Source organism: Artibeus jamaicensis, unplaced genomic scaffold, assembly GCF_021234435.1.
Source record: "Artibeus jamaicensis isolate MK-2021 breed Jamaican fruit bat unplaced genomic scaffold, CSHL_Jam_final contig_729, whole genome shotgun sequence".
NCBI lineage: Eukaryota > Metazoa > Chordata > Mammalia > Chiroptera > Phyllostomidae > Artibeus > Artibeus jamaicensis.
In genome coordinates this window covers 5,734,528-5,752,873 of record NW_026521939.1, presented here as the reverse complement: position 1 = coordinate 5,752,873, position 18,346 = coordinate 5,734,528, and the positions used below count along the sequence as shown (strand labels likewise).

Below are 18,346 nucleotides of genomic sequence, written 5' to 3'. Positions count from 1 at the left end.
TGTGAACCTAGAGATGAACTGGGGGCAGATAGCAGGTGGAAATGGTGTTTTATCTTGTGACTCTTTGGAGTTAGGGTTATTATTTGTGTGTAATAGGAAACTTGGCTTTCAAGGTTGGGTGATCTCACTATCCTGTGGTTTCTCTCATGTTCATGGTATTGACTCCTGATTCTATAGGTCCAACCCTAATCTCTCCCTTAAGTTCCAGACTCACAGGCTACTACTGCATTTGTGCTATTTTTCTAAGATGGCTAATGGTTGTATCAAACCTAACTTGTCTGAAAACCAACCTCTTGGTGGTCACTCACCTCTTCTTCACCACACCTGCTCCTTCTCCAGCCTGGCCAAGCCCAGTAATATGATACTTCCAGGGACCTAAGGCCCAAAATCTTGGTGTTACCTTGACTCCTGTTTTCACCCAAACCCAACATCAAACCTGTTTGCATTTCTCATTGAATTTTCCGCCTCACCTTCTTTCACTCCTTCTCACACCCATTGCCATCACCGTGGTCCAGGCTGGCCTCATCACCTCTTGCCTGGACTACTGCTTCAGTGTCCTGACTCGCTGTGTCTACTGGATCCTCTAGGAACAAGATGGCAAGACAAAGTTTGGAGTGCAGGAGGAGCCCGGTGGGTCATGTCTGTGAGAGATGCAGGGGCAAGTGGCATTGGGCAGGGAAAGCCCCAGACTTTGATGCAGATCTAGCAAAGTTTTGCTCACCCAGCCCCAATGGGGAGATCTGTACAAAGATTGCTCATCTGAGGGGCAGAAATACCTTTCATCGTTCAGCCATTGGTTAGGGCGGTCCAGGAGGGGTAGCACATCTGGAAGGTCCTGGACCTGGAGGTTGTCATTTGACTACACTTTTAATAACAACAACAAGTCCTTCCTTGAGGAGAGGCCTGAGCTCTGACCTCTCCTCCCAGCTGCTACACCGCCTCTCCTGGCCTCCCCACTTTTCCTGTCATACAGCCAGTAGAATGATCTCTTAAAAAATAAGTCTGATCAGAGTCTTCCGGGGACTCGCGTTTTGCTCAGAATGAAATACCGTAGTGTAAAACCCCATGCCACTTTCTCTATGGTCTCGTTTCCGGTCCGTCTGCCTCACCCACTGTCCTTCAGCCACACTGACCTCACTGCTGTTCCAGGATCACGCTAGGCCTGTGCCCCTCTCAGGGCCTTTGCATTTGCATTTCCCAGTAATGTCTCTTCCAAGGCTTTCCATGGCTCACTCCCTCACTTTATTCTGGTCTCTGCTCAGATGGTATCTCCCTAGTGAGGCCTTTCGTTTCACTTTATTTCATTAGTATTCTTCCACCATCGTTTTTTCATAATTTAACCCTCTGGTAGCATCTCTCACAGCCTGACATGTTAAGCAGTTAGTTCTTTGAGTCCCCCCACTCAAGTATGAATTTCATGTTGGCTTTTACTCCCCCCACCCCCACACTTAATGCATCCCTGTATCTCTAGTGTCTAGTGTCTGGCATGTAATGAATTGTCAGCAGCTAGTTGTTGAGGGAGTGAATAAGAGACTGCCAGGGTCACTCACTGGTTGGTGGTGGGGCCAGACTTTGTACCTGACGTCTGTCTGATCGCAGAGCTCTCACTGCCTTGCTCACCGTGCTCTGTCCTTGCCACAGTGAGCACTTGGAAAATGGGGGATGCTGTTATGATGAAGACAGTTTCCTTTGCTGGAACAACTGTGGTTGCCTGCTGTCTTGTAGGGATGTTTTTGTCATCCCACCCAGAGGGAACCTTTCTCCTTTAGAACCTGAAAGTGTCCCAGATTTCCCATCACGCAGAACCTGGCCTGCTGTCACGAGAGCTGGCACACTTCCTTTTGGTCACTAGAATGTCCAAGGGAACTATCTCTGAATTAAAAATGGTTTCTTGTTCTCTTTCACCACCAGCATCTCCCACTGTTTGCATGTGGGGTCATGCTAAGCCTGTTCAAATTGAAAGCAAAACAGTAACCTTTATCATACTGTTTGCCATGCTGCTTGCTCTCCATGGTATTTGAAGTTTTGCTTAAAATAATTTTGGCAGAAAACCGCATATGTTCTCTGCTGTCTGATAGTGAGACCAGCATAGTGTCTAGTTATTTCAGATGACTTATCACAGACACCTCCAAACAGTAATGGAAGGCTGCAAGGAGCTGAAAAACTGTGCCATGTTCTCTAAGTTTAAATGACCTGCTCTTGGTGCTAACAAACCCACAGCTTTTCTGGAACATGAAAAATAGTTTTGATTTAAAGTCAATAACATCTTTGTGCTTCTACCAAACACAGTCTTAGTGTCTATTTGGATTAAAAAAGAGAATACTTATTGTTTTTGCCAAATTTTTCCATGTGGAGTCTAACTTCTGTAATTATGCCATCATGGAAATGCAGAAGATAGCTGACTACTCAGAGTGTGTGCAAATTAATAAAGTGCAGCTTTTCCTGTGAGTAGCGTGGATATTAACTAGATGGACCAGGTTAATGGAACATCCTGTGTTGGACAAATTATACCTTCACCTTTGTCACAAGCTTACAATGGCCAGACTGAGTTCTGCAGGCCAGGTTCCTCATGATGGGAACTCTGGGACGCTTTAAGGTTCCAGTGGAGAAGGTTCCGCCTGGGTCAGGTGACAATGATTCCTACAGGACTGCAGTCACCCACAGTTGTTCCAGCAAAGTAAGTAGTGTTCATCACAGTGGCATCCAATGAGATGATGCATTTGAAGATGCTTTGCAAACTCCAGAGTGTTAAGTAAGATGAAGCACTATGATGTTTTTTATGAGGACCGCTGCATATAGATACAGTCCTCAAACTTTGGTTAGCACATTGAGTACACCCTTATTTCACTTTATTTTCAGACATATCTTCATTTTTGAGCTTTTTAGTATAACTTAAGTTTCTTTACCAAAACTGAATTATCTGACCCTGTAGATGAAAGGCTCTCTCTGTCTTGCTGGGCGCCGACAGCTGCGCTCCTCTTGCAGTTCTCGACTGGGCAGCAGCATGTCAGGTTCTGAGCACTGTCAAGTAACTCAGAGCGTGGACTGACATCGATGATTACGTTCTAGGTTTATGATTGCATTGCTGGGCAATGTTTCAAGTCTCTGTTCTTGAATTCAGAGTGAGCTATTATTGACACAAATAGAAATGTTTTTCTCCTGGGCTATTAGATTTTCTTTTTGTACATTCTAAACTAATAGATTACTCTCAGAAACTATGCATCTATTAAAAAAACTTTTTGTTTGATTAGTTCCAGACATCTGTATTTATTGTTTAGATTTGACTTTTAAAATTAAATCACAATTGATCCTCTCCAAGTTGATTGGCTTATGGCGGGTATGCAGAGATGGAATGGGAGCGTAACTTGTCATTTGGGTTCTCAGGTGACTAGATGTTACTGAGACTTTGATTGTGCTGCCTTCCTTGAACACCCAAACGTTCTCTCATTCCCCAGGCTGATGCGATCTTCTTTACTTCAATATTGACAAAACTCATATGACGTTTGTATAAACTTAAACTACTGGGATGAACCCACTTCTGTGCCTTGCTAGGTGTTGATTGACCTTGCCAATAGAGAAGTGTCTGGCCAGTTAAATGGCTCCCTTCACTTTCCCAATATTAATCCGTAAGCTATTGAGATACGTTGGCTGAGTCTACCTCTTAGTTTTCCTTTTCACAAATGTTGTCCATGTGGAACCATGTCACCATCTTTGTAATGTCATGGTCTGACTCATTCAGAATTAGTCTCTGAAGAAGACCCTGTCAAATGATTGAAGGCACCACATTCTCTATCCACTGCAGTGTAACAAATTACCCCAGAATTTAGCAACTGAAATCAACAGACATTTATTTATTTCAGTTTGTGTAGGAAAGGAATCCAGGCATGGCTGAGCCACGTGCTCTGGCTCATGTCCTCTCATGAGACTGCAGTCAGGGTGTCAGCTGAGGCTGTAGTTGGAATCTCAAGGCTTGACGGAGGGGACCCATCTTCACTCCTGTGGCTGGTGGCAGACCCCAGATTCTTGCTGACTGTTGGCTGGGTACGTTATTTCCCTGCCACATAGGCTTCTCCACCAGCTTTTCTCAGAGTGAGTGAGGCCACCCAAAAGAGAAGCCACAGTCCTTTTATAACTTACTCTTAGAAATGACATTCATCATTTCTGCCATATTCTAATCATTAGAGGTGAGTCAGTAAGTCCAGGCCATACTCAAGGGGTGGGGGTTGTATAAAAATGTGAATACCAGGGACCATCATAGAGGCTGCCTCCTGATGAAAAAAGTATGATATAGGTGGGCTTAGTGTTTTATTATGTTATGTTATATGTGGAATAGAGGTTTCTGATGTGCTTAGTAAAGCTGCAGGAGTTGAACCAAGGCAGCAGGGGGCCAGACAGTTGCAGGGGAAGCTTGACTGACTATTTTCTAAGGGGCTTTCTAAATTCATGACTGTCTAAGGTCAGTCTCCCAGTGGTAAAGGTTAAAAATCTGATTTCCTTCTGCGTAGATTCCCGATTTCTGTTCAATATGCCCACAGAGGCCTGGGGCCTGAGGACAGAAGGCCTGTGGCTTGATTTCTAAAGAGATGTGCGGATATCAAGCAGATTGGATGGCTGTGTCTTTCTGATCTATGCACTAGATCTCTGGTGGAGCAAAGAAACCTAGGTCAGGCAAGGATCAGAAGGTCACATGGGCAGCACAGCCAGACTGTGCTGTTACAGGTCTGTTACACCTTGGCTGTGCATTATTAGACCAGGGTTTGCTGACCAGCATTGTCCATCTCCATGATGGGGGTGCTTCCTGGCTCTCTTGGGCACTGCTCTTCTCTAACTTTGCTAAGTCGCATTTCTAAGTGCTGCCTCCTTTCAAATTCTGTCCTTAATTTAAAATAAAATTTAGTTAGCTTTTTAAAAATCAAACTTATATGTATAACTTATTATAAAAAACCTTATTATAAAAGACCTGATGCTTCTAGCCATCACCCTCCCCCATTTCCCACTCCCCACAGGCAACTGCTTTCAACTTTTTAACTGATTCTTTTGGCAGTTGCCTTGATATCTCTGCATAGCATGTTTCCATTGCCACTTGTTGTTGATTTCTCCATTGTAGGTGTTATTTACCAGTTTCTCACTGTGGATGATGACGAGTAGCTTTCTTTGATCCTTCCACCCCCACGACACACACACACACACGTCCTCCAGTACAGACATATAATCTTTTCAGCTTATTCCCTCCCTGGTCCATGATACATTAGTATGATTCTGAAAATGCTATCTAGCTAAGCTGTGAGGTACATAATTATTGTTTTCACACACTTTTTAATTTCTTTTGAGTTAATATTTGCCTTTTTATTTTAATTTGGTTGGTGTTCTATGAACTTAATAGTAATTCAACACCAGATGCTCTCTGTTATGTAAATTTCCTCAGTACATTAAAAAATGAGGTGCTGTCAGTTTCTTCCCGAGGCAGTGTCTCCTGCGGTCTGCTGCCCCACGGTAGCTGGACGAAGCTGCCCGCTCCCGCTCAGCTCACCACTGCCGTTGCTGCAGGTGCCGCTGCTGGTCCTCCTGCCTTAGTGAGATGTGGTTCAGATACCACATGGGTACTCAACTCGTACATTCACAAGATTGTGCAACCATCACCACACTCTAATTTCAAAACATTTTTATTCGCCCCCAAAGAAACCCTATCTACTCATTAGTAATCACTCCCTGTTCCTTCATCCTCCCAGTTTCTGGAAACCAATACTTGTTTTGCACATTTTGTATCAATGGAATCATGAAATACGAGGCCTCTCATGTCTGTCTTCTTTCACTTAGTATGATGCTTTCAAGGTTCACCTGTGTTTTAGTATGCATTAGTACTTCACGACCCCCTTCCTGGACGAATACTATTCCATTGTATGAATAGACCACATCTTCTTTATCCATCTGCGATGGCCGCGGTGTGTTATTTTCATGTTTTGGTGGTTATGAATGATTTTCTCACTCATGTTAGTGTTGGATCCCCTATTTCTCGGAGTCTGTTTTCCTCTAACTAGATTTCTTTTCTCTTTTTTTGGTAGGAGGTCAAATTTTTGAGAGCTTGCATGTCTGCAAATGTCTTCACCTACTTCTGATATGGTTTCACTTGGTGTATCATTCTAGCTTGGAAATCATTCCCTGGAGGATGTTGATGGTGTCACTCATTGTTTTTGAGCCTATAGTATCGCCATTTAGATATCCACTGCCTTTTCTACTTTTTCCTCCTTTTCTAATCTGCAAAATTCTGCTTCTGATTTGGAAGTTTGTGCCCTCTTCTCTTTGTCCCCAAGTTCTAAGACTTCAGCATGAGGTGGCAGAGCATGGCTCCCTGCCATGCTGGCTGTTCATGGGGCTCTTCCGCCTCAAGACTCATGTCTCTTGCTTCTGGGACATTTCTAGAATTAGATCTTTGTTTTCCTCCTGTCTGTGTTATCTCCTCCACCTCCTTTGGAACTCTTCCCATGTGGTAACTCTTCATTTCATTTCTAGTTTTCAGTTTGGTCTCCTTTGGTTCTATTTTCTGAGAGCCAAATTTTTCTTACCTCCTGGTCTTTATATCTAGTGTTCCATTTTGGCCATCACAGTTTCTCTCTCCGAAAGAACTTCTTTGCTCTCTGTGCTATTTGTTTTCTTCGTTTAAAGTAATTCCCTATTATTGTTTCTCAACTACATCATCTTCTCTTCTCTCTCTGGGAATATTACCGATCATTTACTTTTGAAGTATACTTCTCCCTAAACTGTGTCTCTTTCCTACAAGTTATTTTTCTCTGTTTATTCTGGTCGATATCTTTCCATCTTAGTGCTTGTCTCAAATGAAGGTGATGTGATGTGGACACCGGCCCACAGTCTCCATGTCATTATGTATGAAATGAGACATTCACATGGACTGCCGAATCTGGTGGAGGAAAAGGAACAGCATGGCTTTTCTCTCAAGGGGAGCAAAAGTCTCCACCCTTGCCACAACTGACCTTTATTGCGTTTCTCAACACATGCACAGGATCTCTCTACGTGGTTACCTTTTACAGACAATAAAGGAGCCAATGCCCATAATCATATCATAGAAGAGGGATATTTGCAAATGAAAAGGCTAAAGTGGCTGGACCAGTTACACTGGTCCTTGGAAGGTTTAGCATGGATTTTAGGAAGGTATTTTGCAGTAAATGTTTGCCACAAATCTTGGTGAGGGAGTTTTTAGCAAAAGCAAGACTCAAAGTGACCTACGCACAATGAAGGCCTAATTCCCCACAGGAGAACCTATCGGTGGGCATGGGCCCTGTGCATCTCTGAGTGGGAGCTGGGTCCGTGCCACGCAGAACAGTCACCTACAGTGATTTCTGGCTGTCTACTCAGAGGCAGGAGTTGGGTAATGAGGAGCTGATTTAAAACCCTATGGTCATTTCTTGGTGGGATGATCTGGCTCTGCTATTTCACTGGAGAAACCCCTTCTACCCAAAGTGGTCTCTTCTCTTTAGTTAGTTAGATTCACAGGAAAATACTTTCTGTTCCTTTGCTTAGAGGTATAGGTTGGCTGTTGTTTTTCTGAGAATGGAAGGCAGGGGTGGGAAGAAGATAGAAGAACCTCAAAATTTCAGTGTGTTTTATTTTTTTCTCTCTGTTTGCAATAAGATGTTTCTGGCTTCAACTCAGTTCAAACCTTCTGTTTTACCTTTTCCAGAGAATAAATCCTTAGTCTTCTGTTAAATTGCTTCTTAGCCCTCCCATGTTCATTCCCACCTCCAGAAGTGACTTGTATCAACAGTTGATTAGCTTTTTGCAAGTTGTTCCATTTTAATCAGGTGGTGTTTGGTGTGGTCTACCTTTAGCTAAGAATGCAAGTTACTTACCAGTTATCTACCGGCTCTTTGGCTTCTAAAATTGTATTGTCTTGTTTCTTCTCTCATTCTCTTTTTCATTAAAGGTGAGGCCTTTAGAAATGATTTTTTAAATTGGTATTTTAATGGGATTCTGAGAGGATGTGAATGCAAATTAGTGTTGAGTCTGTCAACTTTAACTGGAAGTTAAAAAATTTTTTTTTCTGAATGCTATTTCAGGCTTCAGATTGTTTGCTCACTCCCTACAGGAGTGGCTGCAACTGTAGTCACTACTGGAGCAGGGGGGACAACTCAGGGTTTCAGTCCAGTATGTTCTGTGTTGTCTGGGGCTTGGCCGCCTCTGCGGGCTCTACCTAGTCGTGGTCTGACGGAGGCTGAATGAAGGGCTGGAGGTGGGGCCGCAGGTCAGTTCAGGCTCAGGGACCCTCATTTCTGCTCAGCCTTTCCCCACTTTCCCTTTCTCTCTCCGTGCCACTTCCTTTCACCCCACCCCCTCCTCTCTTCAGTCCCTGCCACTACAGGGCTGGCCTTGGATTCTTCTTTTGCTTCATTACCTCCTCATCGCACTTCATCAGGGCACCCAGGAGTTTCACCTCCAAGACTGTCCAGGAAACCGGCTTTGCGTGGTTGATGCTGGTTTTCAACTTGGGCCTGATTCGTGTTCCTAATGTACGCCATGGGGTCCTTTTCTTAACTGCTGGCTCAGCACTTCTCTTCTGCTCTTGTTCTACTTCTTGGGGAATTATCTGACTTATTCCCAGTTTATATTTACTTAGTGTTCTCTACAAATTAAGCATATATGGATATATACCTAAAAGCAAAAATACTGATTGGTATCTACCATGCTAATTTTTGTAATGGAAGCTTTAAAAAATTTTTTTTTAATTTCACATAGTAAAGCCCTCTGGGGTGGGATCCACTCTGTTCAGTTGGCTTTAGAGAACACACAGAGTATTGTGTTCAAGAACATTTACCAAATCCTATTTTCCCTGACTCACTCTGTGCCTAAACCCTCCTGCTCCCTTGAACCATTTGACTATCTTCGCACTTTCAATGTTAAGCTTCCGTGAAGGCCCACATACTAATTCAAGCTTCTACTGTAGCATACCTGGGCTTTGTTATCCCTCCATCTTTCCTGTGTGCGTTCATCTCACAGGACAAATATTTATTCAGAATGTCCTATATACCAGCCTATACCTTATCTTAAAACAGACTCATGTCTCATCTGTTTATCATTTAATCTTCCTAAAACACTGTTTTCCAAATGTCACTGTACCTGTAAAACATTTAACATCTATTCTTGAAGTCAAAGCTTCTTAACCTGAGCTCCATGACCTTTACTCTTCTCTTAACTTCATCTCCCAACACCCTGCTAATTCCTGGGCTGCCCTGGGAGCCAGTCCCTTTAAGATGCCTTTGAGTTGCCATTATGTAGGGGTTCCAGGGTTTTACCAGAAGCCGGCTTGCTTTCAGAGTCAGTACGATTTATCAACGCCAAGTCTTTTTGGTTCTCCCTGTACTCCGACCCCCACTACCATTTCAGCCCGGGCTGTAGGCAGGCACAACCTCACTGGAAGTCTTTTCACTAGAGAAGAAGAAATCGACCCATGTAACAGGTGCAAGTATAGACTCTTACGTCTTGCCAACGCATTGCCTGTTTTCCTGTGGAGTGGGAAGTAGTGACAAGATTATTCCCTAGACTCCTGTGCATCTGTCTCTGTGACAGTTCTTCCATTTTTAAATACACATTATCGTTCCCTTTACTGCATTGTGTGAAAATGTTGCCATGTTGAAGTAATTCGTAATAGTGATCCTTTTCCCCCTTAAAAAGAGCTTTCTTCATTGGAGAAGCCTTTTGGAAAAGGAGATTTTTTTCCCCTGGAAGAATAGTTCTTGACTACTGTTAAAATATTTATGGGATGTCTTTCTTTTCCTAAAGTTGTACCAAACCTTTGGAATGTCGATGGAGAAGTCGCAGTCACCGAGCAGAAGCCGGGAGAGCTTGCCGAGGAACTCGCCAGCTCCTACGAGAGAAAGCTCATTGAGGTAAGGCTGGGAGAGGCTGCCCTCGCTGCCCATACTGGCTGCGTCGGGACTTCCCAGAAGCGGGCCCGGTCTGTTAAACAGATGTTGGCCCAGCAGTCGAAGCACTGTACTTAATAAAGAAGGGTTAGAGCCGGTTCTTTCAGACACATTATTCAATTGACATTGTGTATACATTTTGCCAGGAAGTAACAGAGAAAACATAAATATATAATGTTAAAAATAAGAAAACAAATGTACCTTTGGATTTGGAGAGGATTAAAAACAGAAGAGAATATCACATACAACTTGGGGCTGATAAATGTGAAAATATGGTTGAAATGGACTATTTTCTAGGATAATGTTAATTCTCAAAATTAATTGAAGATGAAGCAAATTGCCTGAAGGGCACCAAAGAACTTGTGGGACTAATTAAAGAGCTGTTTCCTTAGAAGATAGCAAGCCTGGATGGAGTGATGGTGATTTCTAGGAAACCCTTTGAGTGCACAAAAGCCCTTTGCTGTTTACATTTCCTTAAAACATTATCTATATCTATACCTGTATTTATATACGTATATCCATATGTATATCTCTATCTCGGTATCTTGGTTTAACTGTGCTTTACTTTGATATAAAAACCTGACAAAAACAGCATAAGAAACAATACTATAGACTCGTCTTATTTGTTCATAGATATATACAAATTCTAGAAAGGTATTACTCAATCAAATATAAAAGGAACAACCTACATAAAAGTTGGATTTATTTAGTATTTCAAGGATTAGCTTAATATTAAGAAATTCATCAAGTCAGCTCATTGATAGATCAAAGGAAAAAACAGATACTGATCTTGATAGGTACTAAAAAGTTATTTGTTAATGAAGATCATGAGTCCATCTCATGATCTGATAAAAATATTCTTTATAAACCATTCATTGTCACCATACTCAGTGGTAAAGCAGAAAGGCAAGTTTTCGATTAGGTAACTAGTTTTTATAAAATATGTATAGGAGTGTGTATATGTCGTGGTGGTCACAGGGTGGTATTTATTACGAGTCGTGTGTGTGTGTGTGTGTGTGTGTGTGTGTGTGTGTGTGTGTACACGTACGTACGTACACACATCTAAGTGGACAGCCAGTCACGGTCAGACCCACTGGCGTTGCTGCTCTTGTTAGCTGCCGGCGAGACAGGTGTTGAACTGCCACGTCAGGGGGCAGTGGTTGGGAGTGAGGGCTCCCTTGCTGGCCCGAATTTCCTTCCTTGTGAGTCTGTGGTTCCCTGCCCCCAGGGGCAGCAGAGCTGCTGGCTGTAGTCAACAGGCTGAGATGTGAGGCTGAAGCAGAGATGTTCCTCCCGTGGAACTGACTAACCCAGATTGGTTTTTCTTTATTTTGGTTGCAAAGTGAGGTTCTGTCAGTGATCTTTCATCTGTGAATATTATTAGCATTTCATTACAATAAGACTTTCGCTGAACCCTCTATGTTAGTGTTAATGGAGTGCTTTACAATGTTTTTTTTTTTTCTGATGCTTGGCTTGTTATTTTATTAATGAAATGGGTTGGCTTTTAACAAGAAAGAGTTGTAAACATGCGTTGGAGTGGAGTAATGAAAAAAACGTGGGGGAAAAGTTGATGTACTTCTCTTTCCATTTCAGAAGGGCAAAGGAAGAAGAAACATTTTAATTTAAATAATATGACTTTTGAAGTACCTTACAGTTGAATTACTCTTTTGTGATTCATCCCAATAAAAAGGAGTTCCTGAACGTTATTTTAGGTGTCACCGCCTCCCCCACCTGCACACAAACACTGAATTCTGTGTATTCAAGCTCCGTGACCTGGAATCCAGCGTCCCAGGCAGCTCAGAACCCAGAGTCAACACTGTAAGATCTTTCAGTAGCTGGGGAGCATCAAGGGCCAAGGACTGGAGGTGGAAAGATTATTCTTGACACTCTGTGAGGGTTAACTTTTGAAAATGAGAAGGGAATAAGAATGCTGGCAGCTGTAGGTTAATTTGGCAGGGGAGAAACGTTAGTATAAAAACACTCATTATGTATCTGCCACTGTAGTACTGGCAGCTAGCTGTGAGGTGTGTACTTCTATTTCCAGGCAACACGGTAAGGCTTTTACATAGATGGACTCATGGAATCCTTAGCAGCATCCTGTGAGGAAGACAAATGTTCACAGAAGGAGTTTTGAGAAGTTAAATAACTTGTCTAAGATTTTCCAGCTGGTAAGAAGCAGAGCTGGATTCGAATCACCCAGAGCATCCAGCCACAGAGCTCAAACTCATAATCCTCTGGAAGGGTGAGCTCGTTTAAGAAACAAAAGGTGACCTTGACAGAAGAGAATGCTAGTCATGTTTAAAAGAATGAATGAAGGGAGCTGTGGTGGAAAGCCAGCTGTAGAGAACAGAAATGCACCACTGCAGTATGAAATTGTGCCGGGAGGCAAGGGGGCCCTCATACACCCTTAGTTACTGCAGAAGAAGGGAATGAATGTGTCTCCTGTGTTTGAAATTTCCTGCTTCTGAAGCATATTGTAGTAGATCACAGGCTGGGAGCTCCTTGAGGTGCTTGGGAACGTTATCTTTTAAATTGTATATTCATTGTCTTACACAGCTCCAGCATATGGTAGGCAGTCCATAAATACGGAATGGAATGCCAGGCTGTTGAGTGGATTCCGCTGTTTAGAGTAATGTTTAAAGAGTGATAGATGTGACTTCTGGAACCCGAGATTTGAAGTAACTTGTACCAAAGCCCTGCTATAGCTCAGAGCATCCTGGTAAGAAGGGCTGGATATCTGATAAAAGGAAACATGGGTTCTTTAGAGGAGGCACACTTTTCTCTGGCACTCAATCTTAGGGGGGAAGTTTGGTTTGGAGAGCTTGGAGAAGGTTACAGACAGCTGTAGATGCTACCAACTCATGTAGCCCGTATTTGTTGAGTACCTTCTAAGTGCCCAGCTTGAGCTTCTTTCTCCACCTTCAGTGGCTTCCCCTACCCGGAGAGTAGTAGAGTTGATGGTTCTGGGATATGAGCCACGAATAACCGAGGTTATAGCAGATAATGTTCCTCAAATGCGTTTACTTCCCTAGATTTGAGTTCGTCTTTCAAGTTCATCTTTCTTTGACTGTAGAGTCATTGATGTTTCACCTATGAATATCATTAGCTCTGTATTACCCCAAGGCTGGTCTTAGGTTACAGAGATGAACAAGACACCATGCTGTCTTCAGCGAGCTCCCAGCTCTCAGTGGGTTAAGTAGACATACGTATCCATTGTGATCATCAGGAAGCAGCGGTGAGAGCAGACGCAGAGTCATGCCTGCTCCCTGGGGTCCTAGAGCCCTGTCTTTAACAGCAGTTCTGCAGAGCTTGTGCACCTAACTGGGGCTTCTAGAATGTCCTTCCCTTTTTCTTTGGGATTGTTAGTAATGACACTTGGAATTTCTTTTGTAAACTTCCCATCCCTCTAGACATCAGAGGAAATGGATTTGTTCTCACCATGCATTTTGAAAATAAAAGTTATTGCACACATCCAGGATGGATCTGTTCTAAGATTTTCTTTACCTCTTTTAAGTACAATTCCTTTGGTTTAGATTCACCTCAGAGATTTTTCTATTATTTTCCAACAGTAGCCATCGAAAAAAATGTAAAATGTTGGTGGCATTTGCACTTCCATCCTGCTTCTCTTTGCTACCGCCTCTGCAGCCTGGTGGCTTAGAGGGCACACAGCATCCCACGTCATGCAGACTGGGTGCAGGTTTGTCACTTACTGCCATGTGTTCCTGGGCAGGCCACGTGACCTCTCCAAGCTTCAGTGTTTCCATCAGCAAAATGTAGCCAATAGTACAAACTAGTAGGGTGGCTTTGAGAATTAAATGTAGAGGATCTGGCTCAGTGCTTATAGTAGACAGGCAGTATCTCTGTGCCTCCTTGGCTCCCTGATTTCCTTTGGAGTAATAAGCTCTCCACCACTGCTCACTGTCTTGGTGGAGGAGTAAGTCTAAGTCCTTTGCCCTCCTGTGACCCAGGGGTGGGCATGTGACCTGAGCCAGTGCAAGAGGGGCTCTAACTCCTGACTTAGACAGAATAGCAAAAATGCTTGGGAGGATCCTGGTACCTAGCCAGTTGTTCCTGTGTTGAACTTGCCAGAGACATTGTGGTTACATTCTCTTCTCTGAGCCAGATTCTTGTACTTTCCTGACTGGTTACAGTGATTCCTTTTTAGCTCAGGATACAATCTGCTTCTGCTACTTACCTCCAAAGTTTTTAGTTTATATGAAGGTTTGTATGTGTGTATGATTGGCAGGTATCATTTCCTTTCATTTCCCCATTCCACTCACTGCCAACTGGGGCTCCTTTGTCCTGCCCTCTGTAACCTGCCCCACGTCTTGCTTTGCCCCTGCTGTTTGCTGACCTGGGGGCCCTGTGCGTCAGTATTACCAGTCCACACTCTGCAAACGGATCTTTACTTCCTCCCAGGGGGCAGGACTTAGCTAGCTGCTGATTGATGTTTCACATTTTAGGACACTTATGATTTATACTGTGAGTGTATATAGTCCCTGAATTTTTTGCTCATGGGTAACATAAATGGTATATTAGCAACATTTATTCTCATTATGATGGCAGAGTTACTATTAATGGAAAAGTAAGCTTAAGCATCAAGCTGGTCAAAAATACATTCATAATTACACACTGTAGATGACTGAATGTGATCATCATTTTAATAAAATGTGGAAGTTCCTGAAGCAGCCAGGACCTTGGGAGCAGTTATACCACTGGCAGTGACTTCATAATCGGCACCAGTGGGTTCCAACACTCTTGGTGTGCCTGAGAGGAATTTTTATACAAAGGAAGGATGGACTTTTAAATAAAATACCAAATTCAGGATAAAGAACTCTGAGCTGAGATCGAATTGAACTGATACTCAAAATAAAAAGTATGGTGTGAATTTGTTTTACTTATTTTTTTAATCCCATGATGCTGAGTAATGGAAACCAGGCTGTCAGCTCCTGTGAGGATGAAACGTTTCTTCACCCAGCACAACAGTAGGAAGAGCTTGTCATGTCTGAGTGAGAACTTGCTAAGGAGTTCTCTTTTCTAGAGGGCTAGCTGTAATTCTCGCTAGAGCATCAATGACTAACAAGGCCAAACCTCCAAGGAATTCTTAAAATCTTTTTATTATAGAGAAGCTTAAACTTGTAGGAAAATAGAAGAGTGTAACGAGCCTCCACAGACCCACGCTCTGGCTTTCGCTGTGAGTAACTCCTGGCCCGTCTTGCCTCATCTCTGTCCCGGTTTGCTGCTCAGTCTCTCATATTTTGAAGCAAATCCAGGATTTCACATTATTTCATTTCTAAGTATTTCAGAATATATCTGCAAAAGATAAGCACTCTTCAAAAAAACACAGTGTTATTAAAATGCCTTATAGAGGAGGCCTGTGCCAGTTCCAGTGAGTCTCAGATTGGAATATCACAGAGGGAGACATCTTTTAACAAAGCATCTTTCAGGGGTCCCCTCACTTCTCCCCTTCCTCAGTTGCCTGAAGAAGGAACCTCAGTATCCAATTCATGCAAGATGACTAAGCCCATGTCTTTTCTGCCTCTCAATTCTGCTCTTCGCTGGGCTTTATACATTGATTCTAGTGAATATCAACCATAGCTGAATCAGCAGCACCGCTACACTGGCCCTTGGGAATGCAGGAGTTCGGATGAAAGGAAGTGTGACCACAGCTTGCAGGTTTCTGCAACTGCTGTGGGTGTCGGGGCCTCCTCTGCACTCTTGTGCATGAATGAGCTAGTTCCCTGATGGCGACCTCTGAAGGAGAAGCAGGCAGGCTGTCTCCCATGGGCGTCTTCGTCAGCATTTCAAAAAACACATTTTTATTATGTGTACTTCAAATATATGTAAGCATAGACAGGCAAATACGAGGAGTGTTCATGGAACCAGCACCCATCTGCAACAGCTGTCATCTCAGGGCTGGTCTTGCTTCATCTGGACATCCTTCTACTTTCCCAGTTTCTTACCATATTTTGAAACAAATCCAAAGTACATTGATTTCATACCAAAGTATTTTGGAATATATTTCTAATAAATTATAAGGGCCTCCTTTTCTAAGAGAAGAAGCCCTACAATATCATTGTCACACCTAGAAATTAGTAATAATTCCTTAATATCATCAAATATCTGGTGAGTATTCAAATTTCCATTTCAAACAGCAGCTTGAGTAAGTTCCCAAATGGGGTACACCCACGTATTGGGACTGGTTCTCCCACCTATATCTTTCCTCCCTGCCTTTCTGCTTTAGTGTAATTTAGTAGTTGGAGAAACTGGTTTATTGAGCCTGGAGGATTTCCCACCAGGGAAATGTTACGTGCTTGCTACTCTGTGCCCCGTTTGATTTTGGTGATGTTTGTTTAAAGAAAGCAGCCATCACACATTGATAATGATGATGGTGATGACAGTTTTAAGTTGAGGGCTTATTCTATTCTAGGTCTTGTGCTCATTGTGTTTCATGGGATTGTCTAGTGTTTGCTGTATGTATCCTTTCAGATGAGAAAACTAAAGTGTGGAGATGACAAGTCACCTGCCCAAGGTCATAGTGCTTGGATGTGCAGAATCAGTATGTGACCCTGGCTCTCTGACTCTGGACTTGGCGCTCATTCCATCATACTTCTTTATGCCTGGCTAGACACAGGCATCAGGGCTTCCTGGCTGGCTTTAACTTTTAACTCTAAGAGGGACCAAGACCATGAAAGCAGTAACAAGCATGCTAGCTATTAGCTTGTCAAACCCAAGGGAATTATCTTAGGCCTGAGGAGGAATATAGAAGTAAATTCTAGCTGACACAGTACATGATGTAAGCCTCATAGATGTAAACAAACCTGAGTGCTTGCTCATACGGCAGGCCGTTCCTATGTCCCTTGTGTCCGTTGGATGTCCCCAATCTGTTCCTGTGTACTTAGGGGACCAGCCCAGTGTAGCAAAGGAAAAGATTCACCATTGGCAGCACTCCCTTGTCATGGGGTAGGTCTGTCTTTCCTGTCTCCCTTGGCCTTTCCTCACCCCCCGCACCAGACAGGGCGTGTTCTGCTGCAGGTGACAGTGTGCTCCAGTGTGGGCATGCCCACGCTCCCTGATTTGTTAGCGCCTGTCCCTGTCCAGCTTCTGATGTTTCTTGTAAACCTTTGGGCATCTTTTTTTCCAGTTCCTGCTGGGGTCACCACCCTCTGTCGATGATGGTGCTGTACGCCCTGCTGTTTGCTCAGTGTCACCAATCCCTGTGTTCCGTTCTGCTTCCATTTCCAGTTGCGTCCCTGAACTGGGATTCTGGAGTACTTGAGAATGAATAGATGAACTTCCTTAGAGAGATACTTGGAAAATGATCCAGTACTCCTTTTTTGGGTGGTGGATAAAAATAGTTGTAATTATGGTGGCTGGTTTTCAGCTTTTCAGACTCACACTATTTTGGGCTTAACTTATATTTACTTCCCTCCTAAAGGCAGGAAATGGCTTCTTAAAGCTACTCCTAGGACTGCAGAAGGAGTTATCTGGTCTTGATTGAAGAGGACAGTCTGTCCTATCAGGGTCGGGCTCAGTGTTCAGGATACATCAGAAGGGACAGGGCTGTCCTATGTGCCACACGAGCTTACCTGACCAGTAACGTCCAGGAGTCATCACTAGCAGTGTGGACCTGTATAACCTGCAGGTCGGGGGGCAGGCTGATGAGACAGGGAGGAGAGGAGGTGTTGACTTCAATGCACATGGATGGGATAATGAAAAACTACTGTGGGCCCAGTTGGGCCCTTCTGAAAACTCTCCAGTGGCTCATATTCACCCATCGGTTCATTTAAGCATCACACATTTTTTATATTTCTAACATAAGACACTGCATATTATGCTCTTGCCTTACCCTTCCTTTAGTCAATACTTCTCAGCTCACTCTGAGCTTGTTTCAGGTTCTGAATGCACATGTTTTCACTCATCTCCAGAGCTTGACCCAGATTGAGTTTTCTACCTGGAACCCTGCTCTTTCTCCATGACCCTGCCCTCCCCATTTTCCATGGCTGGCAACTTCTGACCTTTTAGGTCTCATTCTAGAAGTCATCTCCATTCGCCCCCTCTCAGTGGGGAAGGCCGGGTGCAGTGAGCATCCTCCAGGCAACCCCCCCAGTCCTGACAGTGTGGTGGTATATATTTGCCTGTCTTGTCTGTGTTCTTGTTTCTCTCATTCTTTCCCTCTACCTCCCACTGGGCTGTCAGTTCTGCGACTGCAGCTCTTGCATTACCTTGTTCACTGTTGTGGTCCCAGCATCTACCGTGATCCTGGTACCTGGCTGGTGCTTATATTGCTTGGGAGTCTTTTCGTTGCAGATGACAGAAACCTTGGCTCAGACTGGCTGTAGCAGAGACTATAGTATGTGGTTCTTTACTTCTGCCTGTCCTGGGGTCAGCTTTCCCAGAATGAAGCTCAG

At 43.5% G+C, this 18,346-nt stretch overlaps 1 protein-coding gene across 4 annotated transcripts in view; it reads left to right on the top strand.

Annotated features, from left to right (window-relative positions):
- Positions 1 to 18,346, top strand: part of SNX29 (sorting nexin 29) — a 569,005-nt gene that overhangs the window by 294,579 nt on the left and 256,080 nt on the right. For all 4 annotated transcript variants that reach the window (XM_037151196.2, XM_053672142.1, XM_037151198.2 and 1 more), the window contains one exon: positions 9,793 to 9,899. In XM_037151196.2, the coding sequence (XP_037007091.2) occupies positions 9,793 to 9,899 (107 nt within the window). The remainder of the gene's footprint in view (positions 1 to 9,792; positions 9,900 to 18,346) is intronic.